The 19529-nt window shown below is 43.5% G+C and overlaps 1 protein-coding gene across 2 annotated transcripts in view; it reads right to left on the reverse strand.

The window, feature by feature from the left end:
• NPC1 (NPC intracellular cholesterol transporter 1) overlaps positions 1–15254 on the reverse strand; it is a 55215-nt gene extending 39961 nt beyond the window's left edge. Inside the window, exon 1 of one of the 2 annotated variants that reach the window (XM_043558454.1) lies at positions 15020–15254. In XM_043558454.1, the coding sequence (XP_043414389.1) occupies positions 15020–15103 (84 nt within the window). In that variant the 5' untranslated portion in view covers positions 15104–15254. The remainder of the gene's footprint in view (positions 1–15019) is intronic. The other variant, XM_043558455.1, reaches the window with a different exon arrangement.
• Between the last annotated feature and the right edge of the window lie 4275 nt (positions 15255–19529).

Raw genomic sequence — 19529 nt, forward strand, 5'->3', positions numbered from 1 at the left:
GTCGACAAACGCAACTCTGACATGACTAACAGGAAGAGGGTCTGGAGTCTCAGTTCCCTTTCCTCAGTGCTCAATGTTACGAAAGAAAATAAAAGACTCAGCACAATGTGCTTCCCAGTCATCCTTCATAATGCCCGTCTTTATCTCAAGGTTGTTTCCATCCATGGGGTAGAAGAGGGGTGGGGCTGGGGGGTGGGAGGAGGTCAGGAGTCCTGGGTTCTGATCCTCAGAGCTCATGAGGCTCTCAGTCAATGTGCCTGCTGGGCCTGCCTGCAGCTGGAGGTTACTGAAACCGTGTTGAGCAGTTCTGCTCCCTGTGAACAGCAGCTCATAACCCCTGCCCATCTCACAGGTTTGGTGCGAAGATCGGATAAGGGAATATATGTGGAAGTACTTAGTGAACTGTAAAGCTATACAATCAAATGCAAGGGATCATTATTGTCTTCCAACTCTTTGGGACCTCAGCAAAGAGGACCTGAAGTAAAACACCTGAAATAAAACACCTAGATTTCTTTGGGCCCAGGAAAATTGTGTTTGACTCAATGCTAACAGATTTGCTTCCCAAAGTCATCCTGCCTCTGGAGGCAGCCCAGGCCAGTGGGGCCCAAAGGCACTCGCAAGCCATTTACTTGTGTGGCAGGCACGGTTTCAACTGTTCTTCATTTTTTAACCCAATTCATCCTCACAAGTTGATGAGGGAAGTGCAGTTATACCCATTTTACAGTTGAGAAAACAGAGGCACAGAGAGGCTAATTTGCCCAAGAGTGGCAGAGTTAGGATTCAAACTGGAACATTCTAGTTCCAGAAACAGACTCTCAGTAAAATATAATTGCCTGCATAATTAAGGTCCTCACTCTAGCACCACACCCTCTCCCGATCCCACCCTGTGCAAGGCACGGTCAGGTGTGCAATCACTCACACAGCTGAGCCGGTGGGGGAGCCCTCTTTTCCACCTCAGCTCCCTCTCGCCTCACCTACAGCTGAAAGCGAGAGCCGCCGGCCCAGCTGGTGCCGCTGGTGCCGCGCTCCTCAGCCTCCCGGGGGACCTCCACCGCCCGATCCCTCTCTTCCACATTCTCAACCTCATCTCTCTGTGCATCCCTTCACCTGCTCCTGCCAATAAACGCTCCTCCGGTATCATTCTCCCTCTTGGTCAAATAACCCCAATTTCTCTCCAGCTGCCCTTCCAGTTACCTGCCTGACGATCCCAGGTGCCCCAGGTGCTCCAAAGGACACCAATCTTTCCTCCTCCACCAATCTCTCTTCATGGGGTTTCAAAGCCCCAGGTACCTCCTGGGGAAGTTCCCAGTGAGGTGCAGTTTCTGGCACCCCTTCCTTCCCATGCAGACTGCCTTGCCGCCTCCTCTGCAGACCTCAGCACGTCCCCTAGGCACAGCTGCCAGGTGGGCTCTTCCTGAGCCGAGGCTCCAAAGCTCTCTGATGCTCAGAAGCCTACAAGCCATCTTCCCACCGCCTGAGACAAGCTCCAGACGCCTCACCTGGCTCCGGGGTGCACGCTCGTCTCCCTCCCATTCCTCATCTTCTGTCCCACACTCAGAGAGACTTGCGGACCCCTGCACCCCTGCTACCTGCCAGGGCCACTCTCCAACCACCACCTCCCCCATGGGTTTATCGCGACCCAGCCAAGCACAGCCCCTCCCTCCCTGAGCTCCATCATTCCCGCTGCTTCTGGGAGGGCTGCCAGCACCGCTGCCACCATCACTGCCGCCGCCTGGCCCAGCATGCAGGGACTTCCTAAGAGTGCCCCTGTTATTTTCCTTAATTCTCCGATCTATGAGGTCGGTACTAGAACAATACCATTCTACAGATAAGGAAACTGAGGGTTACACAGGTGGAGTGACTCATCTGAGGCCCCACCCAAGGCCTGGCTGGTTCGGAAGTTGGAACTCCTACCCACGCTACCCGGAGGGTCACTCCTCAGTGGACCACTGGCCGGGACATGCTCATCCCTGTATCCCACCAAGAAGCTCACTGGCTTCCAAACGCCTGGATTTCCAGTCTCCAAACCACCACAGCAGAGCGGGCAGTCAGGACTCTATCGAAAAAGACGACGGATACACCTCAGGATCTCTGGAATGTCATGGCGGCACATGCCGACACCGAGACCAGGGGTGGGCCGTGCGACCAACAGCTCACACACAGGGCACACGCTTTCCCAAGGTAAGGTGTGGCTGAAAGCTGCCTTTACCGTGATACAAGAATGCCGACTTCGTATCAGTAACATCCACTTGGGGAAGGAAGCAACGCTGAAATAAAACCTACCAACGTCTGAGGTCTGCCAGAGCCCAAAGTGCACCTGATCAAACATGAGCTCGGTGCTGGAGATGGATGGTGGCTGCACAAAAATGTCTTTAATGTCACTGAATTGTACACTTAAAAACTGTACACTGTCAGTTTTACGTTATGTGTTTTACCACAAAACATGAGCTCAGATGTCCTTCCTGGAAAAGTCCAGGAGCAAAGACTGCACAGAGCACTCTGTCAGTTATCACACTCGGACTTAACAAAGAAGCATGCCCATCCGTTCAAACAGTAAAAAACTATGGGTCTGAGTGCCACACGACACGTCTTGTTAAAGCTCCACTCAAGTCCTGGAGACCCGAGTCTAAAGGATAACAATTCTTCCCAGTTGGTCTCGTGGTCATCGACCAGTCATACGGAGCTATTTATAACCACAAGAACGATCTTACTGAAGCATTTTTAACTTGTACCCATTCCCAAAATGTTAAAAATACATGACTATAGACTTTATTTTTTAAGTAGGCTCCACACGCAGCATGGAGCCCAACATGGGGTGTGAACTCATGACCCTGAGATCAAGACCTGAGCTGAGATCAAGAGTGAGACGCTTAACCAACTGAGCCCTAACTTTCTTTAATTACAGACTCCATACCCACTCATCACAAACATGCAAACCCACACATCACAGATGTATGTGCAATAACACTGGAAGTCCCACTCCCACTTCTCTATCCCTCCACCCGCTTTCTCAGATTTAACTGCTGCTAATCTATTAGGCTTTTAATTCCTCCTGACAGGCAAACCTGTAGAGACACATACACACAAAAACATACAAGTGTGGTAACTTAAAAAAATTTTTTTAATTTAAATTCTAGTTAGTCAACATACAATGCAATATTGGTTTCAGGAGAATTCAGTGATTCATCACTTACATGTAACACCCAGTGCTCATCACGAGTGCCCTCCTTAATACCCATCACCCATCTGGCCCATCCCCCACCCACTTCCCTCCATCAACCCTGTCTGTTCTCTATCATTAAGAAGGTGTGGTAACTTCTAAACAGCTTTTTCACAAATACATCTGGATGACCCTGCACAGGCTGGCTTTTGGCTCAGCTTAAACAGCCCTTCTCTGAGTTCATCCAGGTCCCCAAGGCCAGACTCCAGTGCTTCTTCACAGGTTTCAGCCCTACCCATCTTAGAATGTCCCCCGACTCTTAAAAGCCTCTCCCAAGACTTGTCACCTCCATTAAGTTTCACTCTGACTCCTCTCACCTGGTTCCAGCACCGTGCTCTCCCGGTCAGGTGAGCTCTCTGGGGACAGAGGTAGGTCAGCTCCAGGCAGCACCTGGCTAGTGTTCAGAGGCATCATCCTCACCACTCAAGTCAGCAGGTATTCTGAGCCCAGGGCTCCGGTGAGTGATATCTGCTCCTCACTTACATTCCACAAGCTCCTACGTGGATGCCTGGGATGGAGGCTGATAAACTTTTCCACAGAGGGCCAAATATTAAGTACTGTAGGCTTGTGGGCCATAAGGTCTCTGTAGAAAATACTCAACTACCCTGTTGTAGCTCAAAAGCAACCACAGACAACAGGTACATGATGGGTGTAGGGGTGATGAAGAAAACTTTATTCGTAACAATAGCCTATGGCCAGGCTGTGTGATTTGTGGGCTCCTGCCTGATGAAGTAGAATGAATGAGAACTGCAAATTTACGTATGTAGACAGAGGTTCCATGAGTAGTTTCTGGTTACTGTCTCAACTCCCTAGTAAGACCATAAAAGTGTAAAGGGCAGAAGCCCAGGTGTTTTATTTCCTTTCAAAGTCTCTATAGTACCTTATCCAATGTCCATCAACCCAGAAACCATCAAATCTCTTGATGAGTTGAAGGAGTTCAAATGGATTATGTAAGAAGTTCAGAAACGAGAACTACTGGTTATTTTGGCTTTAAATGAGAATTTAGTAGTTACAAGGCTAGAGCATCTCTACTTTTAAAGGTTAAGTCACATGGCTGTTTCGCAACATGCTCTAGGGTTTAATTATTGGCTAGATGAGTGGATAGAAGCTTCTTTCTTTCTCTCTTTTTTTTAAAGTTTATTTATTTTGAGAGAGAAAAAGCGCAACAGGGGAGGGGCAGAGGGAGAAGGGGAAAGAGAGAATCCCAAGCAGGCTCAGTGTTGTCAGCACAGAGGTCGATCTCACAGTTCATGCGATCATGACCTGAGCTGAAATCAAGACTCGGAGGCTTAACAGACTGAAGCCACCCAGGTGCCCTGGGAAGTTTCTTTCAACAATAGTAGTTCAGCAAAAAAAAAAAAAAAACAAAAAAAAAAAACCACCCCAAACAAAACAAAACAAAACAAAAAAAACCCCTTCTGCTATATGTTGACAACTACACCAACTGCAAAACAGACTCTAATAGGGAACTCTATAAAAGCACATCTTATCAGATGGAGAAGCTCTGAGCATCAGCAACAGAATCCTACACTCCAGGCGGCCTTTAATAAATCTCAAGTATTAACTAACTCATAACAAAATGCTTAGTGAACATCAACCACATGCCAGGCATGAAGTTCAGTGATCCCTTCCCTCATTGCCTCGTGTATTTCTCAGATAACCTCTGGAGTAGTATTGCAGCATTTTGTAGGTACGGAAACCAAGGCTCACAGAAGATTCTCTAAGGTCACATGGCTCTTAAGTAACAAAACCAACAGTGAGAAAGAAGATTTTGAAGGCCAGGTTAAGCATTCTCCATCCTATCTGCTATCCTCACCCCCTAGCTGCTGCACTGCTCAAACTCCAGCTCAGTTTTTATAGATGTGTCCTCAGATTTTCACTGTGCACAAATGATGGGCTGTCCCAGCCACTACCCTCTTTCTACCTAAATGTGTTCACTTGTGGAAATAATGATGACCATTTACAACTTTCTAAGTACATCTCCAGGCTGCTGTCAAGTCATGTTACCACCACTTACCACCCTCAGCTCTGGGCCTGCTCTCGGCCACCCCACGGCACATGGAGTGGAGGGCCGGGTCCTCTCACCTCTGCCACTGTCTTGGATGGGTAAAGTTCATGGCAGAACCCGGAGACACACCAGCTCAAGCTCCAGCAAGGGAGGGTTGGTTAGGGGGTAGGGAGAGGCCTCTGCAGGGAGCAAGGGGGCTGGCCTGGCCAGTCAGGACAACGCAGGATAGGATGGAGAGACACAGAGAACCCTATCCAGAGATTAAGCTGCCTGCTCTTTCCTTGGGAGTCTGGTAGGCAGACCAAAAAATATGGCAGGATATTTGGGGCGGAGGCTGCTCTGGTGTGACTTCTAATGATGGAAATCTCTGGAACTCTCTTTTATAGCTAATGTGGTAAACATATCCACATAAGAACGGATAATTTGTGTGACCACTAGGTGTGCCTATAAATGGGTGTTTACTTCATACATTTTTAGATAGGCTCAGCAAGTCTTCACTCTACAAATAACCCCACTAGCTTGAAGTTTAAGTGACTTGCCCAAGGTCACACTACTAGTTGGCATCAGACATTTCTGAGCCTTAGCACTCACAAATTTGAAAAATAATCCAAGGGGCGCCTGGGTGGCGCAGTCGGATAAGCGTCCGACTTCAGCCAGGTCACGATCTCGCGGTCCGTGAGTTCGAGCCCCGCGTCAGGCTCTGGGCTGATGGCTCAGAGCCTGGAGCCTGTTTCCGATTCTGTGTCTCCCTCTCTCTCTGCCCCACCCCCGTTCATGCTCTGTTTCTCTCTGTCCCAAAAAAAAAAAAAAAAAAAAAAGTTGAAAAATAATCCAAAAGCCACAAGACTAAAACAAAACAGCAGATGGGAACGTATACTGTGCACAGGTCTTTTCCTATGGAATATGTATACAGTGTGGCAAATGAACAAAGGGCCAGGCCACCAGGCTAACCCCATCCCTGATTCATCGCTGGATTCTGGAGAAGCCAGACTGGAACTAGGAGCAAGCCTTGAATGAAACGCCCTGTTGGCCATCTGGAACATCTGCTGAACATCTGCTGATCAATTTAGCTTGCTAAATATAAGTAATCTGGTACCAATATTTTGAATCTGAATAAATTAGAGCACAGAAGTCAGAAGACCGTGGCTCAACCCCTAGTCTGCCATTTATCAGCTACGTGACCTTGGCACAAACTTAGGCCTTAATATCCTTAATTTCCTGTAAAACAGGGAACGCAGAATCCCATCTATCTTAAAGGGGTTCTGTGGTGTTGAGACCAGATGTGTCCTAGCAATGGAATACTATGCAAAAATTAGGTAACTCTTTTTTCTTTAGATTCTTGTAATCTAGAACATCATTTCTAAAAACATTGAGATAACTTACCATAAAATTCACCCTTTTCAAATACACAGTTGTCTGGTTTTTAGTAACAACTAGGTAACTCTCCCCTACTTTCTCCAGTTTTCTTCTTGCCCACCTGGTAAGAATTAATTCGCCCTCCAAAGGTCAGTTCAAAAATGGACTCCCGTAATATTCTGTCCTTACCTTTGTTAGAGCACATTTTTCATTGTATTGTACATTTTTATGTATTCATCCTTCTTCCCTTCAACTACGAACAAGATAGAGAAAGAAACTACTAACATTTACACAGCACTTTACAGTTTAGACTGCTTTCTGTGTAGGTAACTCCTTTGATCTACTTTTGTATCTACACTACCCACAGCAACCACTTTATATTTATGAAACTAGTGGATGACAAGAACTGGAGTTCCTCTGTGGCCCAAGGGACAGTAATAAGATAAAGAACAAATTTTAAAGCTTCCTTCTTTTTTTTTTTTTTTAATTTTTTTTTCAACGTTTATTTATTTATTTTGGGACAGAGAGAGACAGAGCATGAACGGGGGAGGGGCAGAGAGAGAGGGAGACACAGAATCGGAAACAGGCTCCAGGCTCTGAGTCATCAGCCCAGAGCCCGACGCGGGGCTCGAACTCACGGACCGCGAGATCGTGACCTGGCCGAAGTCGGACGCTCAACCGACTACGCCACCCAGGCGCCCCTAAAGCTTCCTTCTTAAATCCCCCCACAGTATGCTTGCATAGAGACAGGTTTGGTTTTTCTCCCCAAAGTTTTCCTGCCAAAGCAAATATTCCAAAAACTGAAAATAAGAGGCATAGTCCAGGCAAAAAACTTGTTGGGCCACAGCTGATTATTGATTATCATCCAGAAAGCAATGCCTCTGAATCCTTCCCCCATTTTATCCCCACACCTAAACCCACAAAGGCCCAATGATCTGATGACTCCAAAAAGAGAGTCTTGGCCATAGTGGAATTGGTAAAATACAGTTCTTGCCCACAAGGAGCCTGTAATCTAGTACTTCAATTCAAACAATATTTCTCTCTCTTTCCATAAGCACCGTGAGAAACAGGCATAGTTGTTAACCCGACTTTACAGAGGAAGAGACTGAGGTGCCAGGGGATCACTGGCTTGCCCAGGATCACTCTTGGTGAGAGCAAGAGTCAAGACCCACAGATAGGTAAAAGCTGCTGCTGCAGTATAAACACAGATTTACAGCTTCAGAAGGTAGGCATTCTAGTTGGGGGAACAGGATAACAAATGTCCCGGATGATGTAGCATTTGAACTGGGCCTTGGAAGATGGGCAGGGTTTTGATAGCAAGTCGTTAAGTCGGTTTTTTTTGGCCAGAGAGCTGATGCCCTTCACAGAGCTGTGGGTGACAGGGCAGAAAGGGCGCCCACGATCAGATTAGAGATGGCTTAACACCAGCTTCCGCAGTAGGTAATATCTCATCCTTAAAACACTCTGAAAAGCCTCCCTTTTGGGAGGAGTGGAGGGTGGGGAAGGATCACCCAGGAAAGAGAGATCATACTGTCTTCAGACCAGAGGGATTCTTTGTTCTGGGTAATATGACAAACACTGAGGCAATACAAAGACCTATTCAGCAAGCCGTTTTCTTTCTGCCCACTCGCTAAAATAAAAACCTCATTTTCCCTTGATTACTTATGTTAATAAGATATCTGAGCACAGTATCAATCAAGGAGTAGGAGAGACTGGGAAAGATTAACCATCTGAAATTGGGGTGAATGTGGGTTTTCTTCAATGCTCTCCAGGTTGAAAGATTAAACCATTCCTGATCTATTCAGGAAAAGCCATTTTAATGGCTTAATTCCTACTTAGACCTCACTATGCTCTAAGTTCCTAAAAAAAAGCTTATAAAAATTACAATCAGGAGATATATATGTGATTTCTCAAAACTGCACACATTATTTGGGTGACTACAAGGCTTAAAAGCCACGCAATCTAGTAATGTTATTTCATCATCTGTAAAAATTAAAAATTAAGAAAAGCAAAAATCCCCCCAAAGGACAGTTAGTCTGTTAATTCTGCGAAAGAACTTCCTGAGTGCTCAGACTGAACCCAGACAAGATGCTATCACTGGTAAGAATTCTCAAAGCAGACCCCTCTCCTTCTTCCCCCAGCCTGTTCAGGTGTGCTGAAAGCCTGTGAGGGAGTTAATTTGTAAAATAACAAAGGAATCTTTCCAGTTAAGATTTACAGACCTATCCAGGCATTTTGCAAGAGACTCATGATGAACCTCTGACCTACCCGAAAAGTCCTATGAGGAGACGCACTCATTGGCCATCAGCCTTGGATACTACCTTGAGGTAAAAGGATTTCAGAGTTAAGTTAAAGCTACTTACCAGTGTGAAGCCTGTCTACTAGATCCTGACCTAAAACTCCAGGGAAACTGAACAGCTGTATTGTCTTAAAGGCACAGAAGTGCTACTGTTCCTTGAGTTTTTACCACAGTCATAACGTCTCTCCATATGCCATATTACTCAACAACCTCAATAATCCTACACCTTGTCTGTCTTGAAAAGGAACTAAGGTTTGACAGAGCAATGTGTCCAAAGCAAGAGCTAGTGAGTGGTCTACCCACTGACCCCATTCCAAACCACTTACCTGCTCTCTTCTGCCCCCCTCCCAACAAGGCACCAAATACCAAATGTGTGCTATTCCACAAGCCCACACTGCTGGGGAGCCCCTCTACATACATAGGGGAGGGAGCCACAGCTCTTCTCCTGGTTCTTGGGCCCTCACCACGTCAGCAAAACCTACCTGCTTCCAAGAACCACCCAGAAATTTGAGAGGTCTCCTAGTCCAGGGAAGCTCCCTTATTTGCTTTCCCTTCTGATTTACTACCTCCTTGTTACTGACATGTCCATGAGGGGGGCACAAGGTCACCAAATTCCCAGACCTTCACTCTTGCATCCTCATCTGGTTTAATCAGCACTATGCTATATCCTTAGACTTTCACCCACCTCCCTTCAACCACTGTTTTTTCTTTCTTTTTTTTTTTTAATTTGTTTACTTTTTGAGAGAGAGAATCTGAAGTGGGGCTCCATGCTGACAGCAGAGAATCCAACTTGAGGCTTAAACTTGTGAACCATGAGGTCATGACCTGAGCCAAAGTTGGGTGTAACCAACTCAGCCACCCAGGAGCCTCAACCCCTAGTTTTAAAAGAGAAAACAGCAGGGGTGCCTGGGTGGCTCAGTCACTTGGGCGTCCAACTTCAGCTCAGATCATGATCTCGCGGTTCATGGGTTTGGGCCTGGCACTGGGTGCTGTGCCGACAGCGTGGAACCTGGAGCCTGTTTCGGATTCTGTGTCTCCCTCTTTCTGCCCCTCTCCCTCTCACACACACACACTCTCTCGCTCTCAAAAATAAACATTTAAAAATAATTGAATGAATGAATGAATGAATAAAAGAAAACTGCAGACACAGAAATAGCAGTGAATGTAGCTAAGAGTTTGTCAATTTTCTCTGTTCAAAGAACCAGCTTTTAATTTCATTGATCATTTTTCATCTTTTTAGTTTCTAATTCATTTATTTCTGCTCTGATCTTTATTATTCCCTTCCTTCTACTAATTTGGGGCTTTGTTTGCTCTTTTTCTAGGTTCCTTAGGTGTAAAGTTACATTACACTGTTTGAGATTTTCCTTCTTTCTTGAAGTAGGCCTGTATCACTATTAACTTCACTCTAAGAACTGCTTTTGCTGCATCCCATAGATTTTGGTATGTCATATTTCTGTTTTAATTTTTCTCTCAGTATTTTTAAATTTCTCCTTTGATTTTCTTCAGTGACCCATTGGTTGGTGAGTAGCATGTTGTTTAATATGCTTGCTTTTGTGGGTTTTCCTGTTTTCTTCTTTTTTTTTTTTTTAAAAGAGATGCTTTTCTAGTTTAAAATTTTTGAGGGGTGGGAGAAGGGCAGAGAGAGAGGGAGACAGAGGATCCTAAGTGGGCCCTGCACTGACAACAGAGAGCCCAATGTGGAGCTTGAGCTCACGAACCGAGAGAATATGACCTGAGCTGAAGTCAGATGCTTAACTGACTGATACCCAGGCACCCCCGACCCCGTTTTATACATGTAATTAATTTCTAGTTTCATACTACCATGGTTGGAAAAGATGCGTGATATGATTTCAACCTTACTGAATTTATTGAGATTTGTTTGTGACCCAACATGCAATCCTACAGAATGTTCCATGCACACCTGAGAAGAATGTGTTCTTTTAGATTGAGTGTTCTGCTTTTAGATGGAGTGTTCTGTCCATATCCATTAAGTCCATCTGGTCTAATGTGTCATTTAAAGCTGATGTTTACTGATTTTTTGTCTATCTGTTGATGAAAGTAGGATGTTAAAATCTCCTACTATTATTGTATCTTTCAATTTCTCCCTTTAGGTCTGTTAATATTTGTGTTATATATTTTGGTGCTTTAATGTTGGATGCATATATGTTTATAAATGTTATATCTTCTTGCTGGATTGACCCCTTTATCATTATGTAATGAATGCCCTTCATTGTCTTTTATTAGTCTGTGGGTTTGTTTTTCTTTTAATTTTTATTTACTTTTGATAGAGCACAAGTCAGGGAAGGAGAGAGAGAGAGAGAGAGAGAGAAGGAGAGAGAGAGAAGGAGAGAGGGAGGGAGGTAGGGAGGGAGAAAGGGAGAGAAAGGGGGAGACACAGAATTGCAAGTAGGCTCCAGGCTCTGAGATGTCAGCACAGAGCCCGATGCAGGGCTCAAACCCACAAACCGTGAGATCATGACCTGAGGAGAAGCCAGACACTTAACCGACTAAGCCACCCTGGCGCCCAGTCTGTGTTTTAAAGTCTATTTTGTCTGATATGAATATAGCTACTTCAGTATTCTTTCCATTTCCACTTGTACAGAATATTTTTTTCCATCCCTTCACTTTCAGTCTGTGACTAGGAAAAAAAAGAGGGCTCAAAATTAAGAAATGGAAGAGAAGTTACAAGTAATACCACAGAAATACAAAGGACCATAAGAGACTACTGTGAACAATTATAAGCCAACAAACTAGACAACCTAGAAGAAATGGAGAAATTGTTAGAAACATACAATCTTTCAAGACTGAATTATGAAGAAACAGGAGATCTGAAGAGACTGATTACTAGCAAGGAGATTGAAACAGTAATTAAAAACTTCCCAACAAAGTTCAGGACCAGATGGCTTCCCTACCAAATTCCACCAAACATTAATTTAATACCTACACTCAAAGTCTTGGAGGAAAAGCCTTCAAACACATTTTATGAGGCCAGCATTACCCTTATACCAAAACCAGACCAGGGCACTATTAAAAAAAAAAAAAATTACAGGCCAATATTCTTGATGAACACAGATGCAAAAATCCGCAACAAAATATTAGCACACAAAATCTAAATGATTGAAAAGGATCATACATGATGATCAAGTGGGATTTATTCCACAGATTCAAGGATAGTTCAACATCTGTAGATCAATTAATATGATACATCATATCAACAAGATGACACAAAAAATTATATGATCATCTCAATAAATGCAGAAAAAACATTTGACAAAATTCAACATCCATTTATGATGAATATAACCACTCTCAACAAAGTGGATATAGAAGGAACATACCTCAACATAACAAAGGCCATCATGGCAATCCTATAGCTAATACCATACTCAATGGTGAAGTTGACAGCTCTTCATCTAAGAACAGGATGCCTATTCTCACCACTTTTGTTAAACATAATATTGGAAGTCATAGCCATGGCAATTGGGCCAAAGAAATAAAAGCATCCAAATCAGAAAGGAAAAAGTAAAATCTGTTACTATTTGCAGATGATACATGAATTCAGTAAAATCACAGAGGATACAAAAATCAATGTACAGAAATCTGTGGCATCTCTATACACTAACAATGAAAATTCATAAAGAGAAACTAAGAATTCCATTTACAATTACGTTAAAAAGAATAAAATATCTAGGAATAAATTTAACCAAGGAGGTGAAAACTATTAGACACTGATAAAACAAACTGAAGAACACACAAAGAAATGGAAAGATAATCTGTGCTCATGAATTAAAAGAATATTGTTAAAATGTCCATACCACCTAAAGCAATCTACACACAGTGTATGTAGTGTATTCAGTGAAAAACCCATCAAAATTCCAATGGTTCACTTTACAGAACAGGAACAAATAATATTAAGATTTATATGGAACCACAAAAGATACTCAAAAGCCAAAACAATCTTAAAAAAGAAGAACAAGGCTGGAGATACCACACTCCCTCATTTCAAACTATGTCACAAAGCTATAGTAAAGAAAGTAATGTGGTATTGGTATAAACAAAGACACAGATCAATGGAATAGAATTCAAAGTCCAGAAATAAGCCCACATAAATATGGAAAATTAATATACAACAAATGAGCCAAGAACATACAACAGAGAAAGGACAGTCTCTTCAATAACTGGTATTGGGAAAACTGGACAATCACATGCAAAAGTATGAAACTGGACCACTATCTTACACCATTTACAAAAATTACCTCAAAATGGATTAAAGACTTGAATGGAAGACCTGAAACCATAAAATTTCTGGAAGAAAACATTGGCGGTAATCTCCTTGACATCAGTCTTAGTGATGTCTCTGTGGATCTGACTCCAAAAACAAGGGACACAAAAAGAAAAATAAATAAGTGGGACTGTACCAAACTGAAAAGTTTCTGCACAGCAAATTATCATCAAAATGAAAAGGCAACCTACTGAATGGAGAACATATTTGCACACCATATACCCGATAAAGGGTTAATATCCAAAATTTATAAAGAACTCATACAACTCAACAACACCAACCAAAAAAACAACCTAATTAAACAATGGGCAGAAGATCTGAACAGACATTTCCTCAGAGGCATACAGATGGCACACAAGACACACAACAGCCACGTGAAAAGATGCTCAAGATCACTAACAGGGAAAAGCAAATCAAAATCACAATGAGGTATCACCTTGTACCTGTTAGAATGGATATTATCAAAGAAACAAGAAATGACAAACGTTGGTGAGGGTGTGGAGAAAGAGAAACCCTTGTATACTGTTGGTGGGATTGTAAATTGGTACAACCACTGTGGAAAATACTATGTGATTCCTCAAAAAATTAAGACTAGAACTATCATATGACCCAGCTATTCCACTTCGGAATATTTATCAGAAGAAAATGGAAACACCAATTCAAAAAGATATGTGTACCCCCCTACATTCACTGCAGCATTATTCACAATAATCAAGATATGGAAACAACCTAAATGTCCATTGACAGATGAATGGATAAAGATGTGATGTATTTATACAATGGGATACTAGTCAGCTATAAAAAAGAAAGAAAGAAAGAAAGAAAGAAAGAAAGAAAGAAAGAAAGAAAGAAAGGGAAATCTTGCCATTTGGACAGCTAAGTAAAATAAGTCAGATGGAGAAAGACAAATACCAGGTGATTTCACTGATATGTGGAATCTAACAAAACAAAGCAAAAACAAAATCATAGATACAGATAACAGACTAAGCATCAGAGGGGAAGGGGGTTGAGGGTTGGGCAAAATGGGTGAAAGGGCAACTGTATGGTTATTAATGGTAACTAGGCTTGTGGGATCACTTTGCAGTGTATACAGATATTAAATTATGAAGCTGTACACCTAACGTTTAGGTAACAACAACAACAATAATAATGAAGAGCAGTGAGGCATTTATGCCCTAGGATACTGAACCAAGGAAAAGCTGACCCAGGGAGTTAGGCCCCATTCCGTAGCTAGTTAATATTGTGACAAGGGGAAACTCAATTATCCCCTGCTGGGCCTCAGTTTCTGAAGACATAAAAGAGTTAATAACAAGTAACTTGCACTCTAGAGAAAACCAAGCTGACTTACTTAGGACTGTTTCAATTTGGTGCTTGGCAGTTTGTTTCTTCTTTACCTCCCTTCCCACCTGGTCCGATGGGAGTGGTCGGATATTGTGAACAAATTCATAGAGTTCGTGTGCATGTGGCAGGGCTATTTTTTTTTTAAGGCAGGTTAAATAAATAACATCCCTCCGTCTCTGTACCCACTTTCGTCCTTCCCTCTGATTCTACATCCTAAGCCCAGAAATTAGGTGGCCACAGATGAAATGAGCTCAAGACAGGTCAAACAAGCCGCTTCCAGTTGCCATCACAGGGGAAAGTGCGTGGCCGGGGAAAGAAACCGGAGTCGGGGCGGGGGGGGGGGGGGTGGCGCCGGGGGCTCCATCGCTGGACCAACTTCCCCAGGAGCCACTGGACCCGCGTCCCCTCAGGGAACGGGACGCACTCCCCGCCGCACCGCCCGCCACCCTCCCCCTAGCCTCGCGGCCCTCCTCGCTCCCCCACAGCCCTCCCAGGTCGTGGGCGTCCCCTCACCTGCGCGGGACACAGCAGCAGCAGAAGGAGGCCGAGGGCTGGGCCGCGCGCGGTCATGCTGCCTTGGTGCGGTGCTGCAGCCATCGGCGAGACTCGACTTGACTCGGCTCGGCTCGGCGCGCGGGGCGAGCTCAGGATCCCGTGCCGGCGGAGGGCGGGGACGCGTGACGGCGGCGGGGAGCCAGCGCTAGTCAGGAAAGAGGAAGGCGTCGTTGGCCCCTCCTCCTTCTGGGTGGTGCCCCTGCAGGGACGCCCAGCAGCCGTTCTGGGCGGGGCGAGGTCGACCCAGGGGGGGGGGGCGGGGCAGGGGGCAGGGCCCAGCCTTGGAGGGGCGGGGCCGAACTGGGCCGCTGGGCCGGACTGTGCCACGGGCACCAGGCGGGGCGGCTTCTGGGTTACCAGCTTAGCTTTTCGTGGTTCTAAGGTTCTGGGGGTGCGATATAGGGTAGGGATCCCAGACCAGGGCAGCCGAACTTCTGGAATCTGGCCTGGGAGGATATTTCCGAAAGCGTGTGGTTTTGATGTTTTAACTTTCCCCCGTTTTTGTCTTTCCAGGGCTGGGGACCGTGGGCGAGGAGGTTTTAGCAAATGGGAGCGTTTGGAGACTGTTTTCCCAATTCCGATCCCACTCCTCAGCGGAATATGTATTTATTTCGGCCCCGATTAGCATTCCGAGCAAATTCTCCGCCACGAACTCAACACCCAAAAAGGAATCCGCGCCTGGGCTTCCGCGACATATGGGGCGGTGCCGCGCGGTGGCCTGACGGTGTTGTGATCCCGGAGCGCGAGGGGCGGAGCGCGGCGGTGGGCGAGGCTCCTGAGCTAACCAATCTCCGCTTTGTGGCCTCTCAGCCCACGTTCGGAAAAGCGCTAGAACTGCACCACCTGCTGGCAGAGTCTCGTGGCTTTGGACCCGTGGGCGGGAGAAGACTCCCCACCCTACCCTCAAGGTTGACCCAGAGGTGGCGCCAGGTCCATTTTTAATTTCTAGATGAAATCAAGTAACACAAAGAAGCGTCTTCATTTTTGAGCCTTGCTCTTGCAAAAATATAATGCATATTATATGCATTTCTAGTAACATTTCGCCTCAGATTTCAATTATTGAGACTGCTCCGAAGCATCAGTCATTACCACCTTGAAGTTAAGGAAATGAAAGTAAGGATTTCTTTTCCTAAAGTGGAAGCCAGTTTACAATGAAAAGACTAAATATCCATCTGTAGCAGTGATCAAACCCAGTCCTAGGTAGGACCATGATGTAGGTGATATTCCCGGCGCACTTTACAAAACGTCTACTTTGGTTACAGTCTTGCCTGCCCACCCCCTCAGTCCTGGGATATCAGCTTCCCAGGTGGCTGGACATTGAAACTATAGGGATTTCTTCTAAACCTCAGTCCTAGATTTTACACAAGGGCTACCTGGCCCTCTTCCAACCGTGTGCTTTTCTGTCCTTAATGATTCATTTGAGATAAAATAGAATGCGTTAGTTGTGGAGGGACTCGAACTGTTGTCACCGAACCAGCAGTATCAGCATCACCTGGGAACGTGTTAGGCAAATTGGAGGTTCCAACCTAGACCCACTGAATCAGAAACTCGGGATGAGCCAGCTCTTTGAATTTTTTTTTTATGTTTTTATTTATTTTTGAGACAAAGACACAGCATGAGCAGGGGAGGAGCAGAGAGAGAGGAGACACAGAGTCTGAAGCAGGCTCTAGGCTCTGTGCTGTCAATACAGAGCCCCAGGCAGGGCTCGAACTCACAGACAGTGAAATCATGACCTGAGCTGACGTCAGGCGCCTAAACCGACTGAGCCACCCAGGCGCCCCAGCTCTTTGAGTTTTAATAAGCCTTCCCGGTGATTCCGATGCACACTCAAATTCTAAACTTACTGCTGTAATGGATTCCTTGGATCCTGGTGGATTAGTTACCCTTACGATTTTAGCAAAGTCCTGATGGAAAAAAGAAAAAAAGCCTTTACTAAATAATTAACTTGAGTGAAAGAAATATGAAACATTTCTGGGACAGGGAGAAAATTTGATGCCCCACTAATTATGTCCACTATTCACCAAAAAGATAACAAAAAGACCTTTAGCCATTCTTTCCTGGTTCTTTTGTAGTACTTCAATACCCAAAAGCCTAGGAAACATTTTGTAAATATTGTAAGTAAACTACCATATTTCTAAGAGAAATGTGGCTTTTTGCTAATGACAAAGTAATTCATGCATATAGTAGAAACTGAAAATACACGAAAGTTCAGAGACAGAAAAAAAATTATTTATAATTCCATCATTGTCAATAATCTGTTACACTGTCATGTATTTTTTCTTTCCATGAAAATTGTTTTAACATGGTTGAGATCCTAAGAGAAACTTTTTGTTAGTTTGTTTAAGCAATATTTAATATCAGTATCATTATAAACACCATTAAACATTGCATAATAATAAAGGAGAAAATGAGAGGGAAAATGAAATTATTAGACATACATCTTCATAAATATGCAGAAACATCTTTGGAAAACCATGTATTCAAAAGCATATATGTGAATATATTTTAAAACAAGTGGGATATAGTGTACCCCGTTTGAAGCTTGTTTTTTTTTTTTTTTTTTTTGCATTTAGCAATATGCTTTTCCACCTCACCACTTTTACTACCTCTATAGGATTTCATTATGTGTATGTAGCATTTCTGAAGTCAGAGTGATGGAAGCCAGTCTCAGAGAAGTACCTAAGTCAGGAAAATATAGTTCACCAACCAAAAATATTTCAAAATAACTTAAGTCTCAAGCCACATTTCTGGTATATATGAAGGGTTTGTATGGTTCCAGTGATACTGAAAAAATTCGCCTTTTTTCTTCCATATGCCTCCTCACATTCCTAAGCCTGTCTGGATTCCACAAAGCTGTGTATCTTTCTGTGTTCTCTGCTTTATTCACGATACCGTATCACAAATGTCTAAAAGCTATGGAACATTTACTTTAGGGAGGCAGATGGGAAAGTTGACCCAAGACAAAATTCTCTTTACCTAGCAGATGGAAGGGGAAGTCTAGAAATACTCATGTTAATCGTTTTGATCCATTACATAATTTATTTAATCAATATCCTTTTGGACACTTGGTGTGTCACTTTGGTTACCGAAAACAATAATGCAGTGAACATCCTGTGCCTAAATCCTTGCAATCGTATGCATATGTTGGAAAAACATATTGTTGGCTCAACGGAAATGTGCATTTTAATTTTCAGTCTTGCTAAACTGCGCTCCAAAGAGATTGCAATTTACTCCTTTGCTAACGACATATAGAAGTGCCTGATTCCCACCTCCTTGGCAACAGTTACCTTTCCCATTCTGATAGGTGAAAAATGGCATCTGTGATTTTACTTATTTCTTATTTTTAAAAATCGTGGTGCTTTAATTTGTATTTTATTAATTATAGGAGAGATTATAAGAGAGATTAATTATAAGTGAGATTAAGAATCTTCATACATTTATAAATGATTTTGTTTTTTTCCTGTGTTTTTTATTTTGTATTATTTTCTTTTTCATATGGACTCGTAAAGCTGTCCATTTATTAAGAAAATTAACCTATTTGTCTAGCATATATGTCGCAGATACTTTATTAATTTATGAGTTTGTGGGATTATAAAAAATTATTCCATATTTCCCCCCAAAGTTTAATGATTCCATGGAAATCATGATCTGGAATTATTTTGCTGTAAGGAGTGATATAAGGATACAGTTCCCTTCCTTCCCACAAAGCCGAGATAATCATAGGGACACCTGCTCTTGTGAAAGTTATTGGTTTTTTGGGTTGCCCAATCTAATGACCACCCCTTTCCTGTCATCACACTTGACCTCTTAGTGTATTTCAACACAGATGATCACACTGTCCTCCATAAAACATATTCTTTAACCTTCTCATCAGTTACCTCATTGACTAAGCATTGACTATACCTCATCTTCTAGACTAGGGATGTGCTTTGAGTAGTATATTCGTGTTAATAAAATTTTATTACAAGAAAATACCTTTGAATCCTTCTAATATAGAAGCATTTTTTTTCCCCTGCTGACTTAAAAACTTCAAAGCAGGTCATGATATAAGTGGGCAAAGAAAAAAGAATGCCTAGCTACGGCACAGATTTTGAGCTTGCCTGGCTTCTACTTTGAAGGCTGAAGTTCAATAAGAGGAAATGAAGATAGACCTGGGTCTTTGGGGTAGTAGGATACAACTGACTTCACCTGGTGATATCTGAGCCCATTGCTAATGGACCCAGGCCTTCTTCGCTTACTTTTTTTTTTTTTTTTTTTTTTTTTTACTTTTTCCCCTGGATTAGCTTAGGCTGCCATAACAAAATACCTTACACTGGGTGGGTTAAACAACAGGAATTTATATCTTATGGCTCTGAGGACTGAGAAGTAGATCAAAGTGCTGACCAGTTAGGTTTCTGGTGGGGACCCAGTTCCTGGCTTCTAGACAGCTGCCTGCTTTCTCTTTCTTTCTTTTTCTTTCTTTCTTTCT

The sequence above is a fragment of the Prionailurus bengalensis genome, chromosome D3, assembly GCF_016509475.1.
Source record: "Prionailurus bengalensis isolate Pbe53 chromosome D3, Fcat_Pben_1.1_paternal_pri, whole genome shotgun sequence".
Taxonomy (NCBI): domain Eukaryota; kingdom Metazoa; phylum Chordata; class Mammalia; order Carnivora; family Felidae; genus Prionailurus; species Prionailurus bengalensis.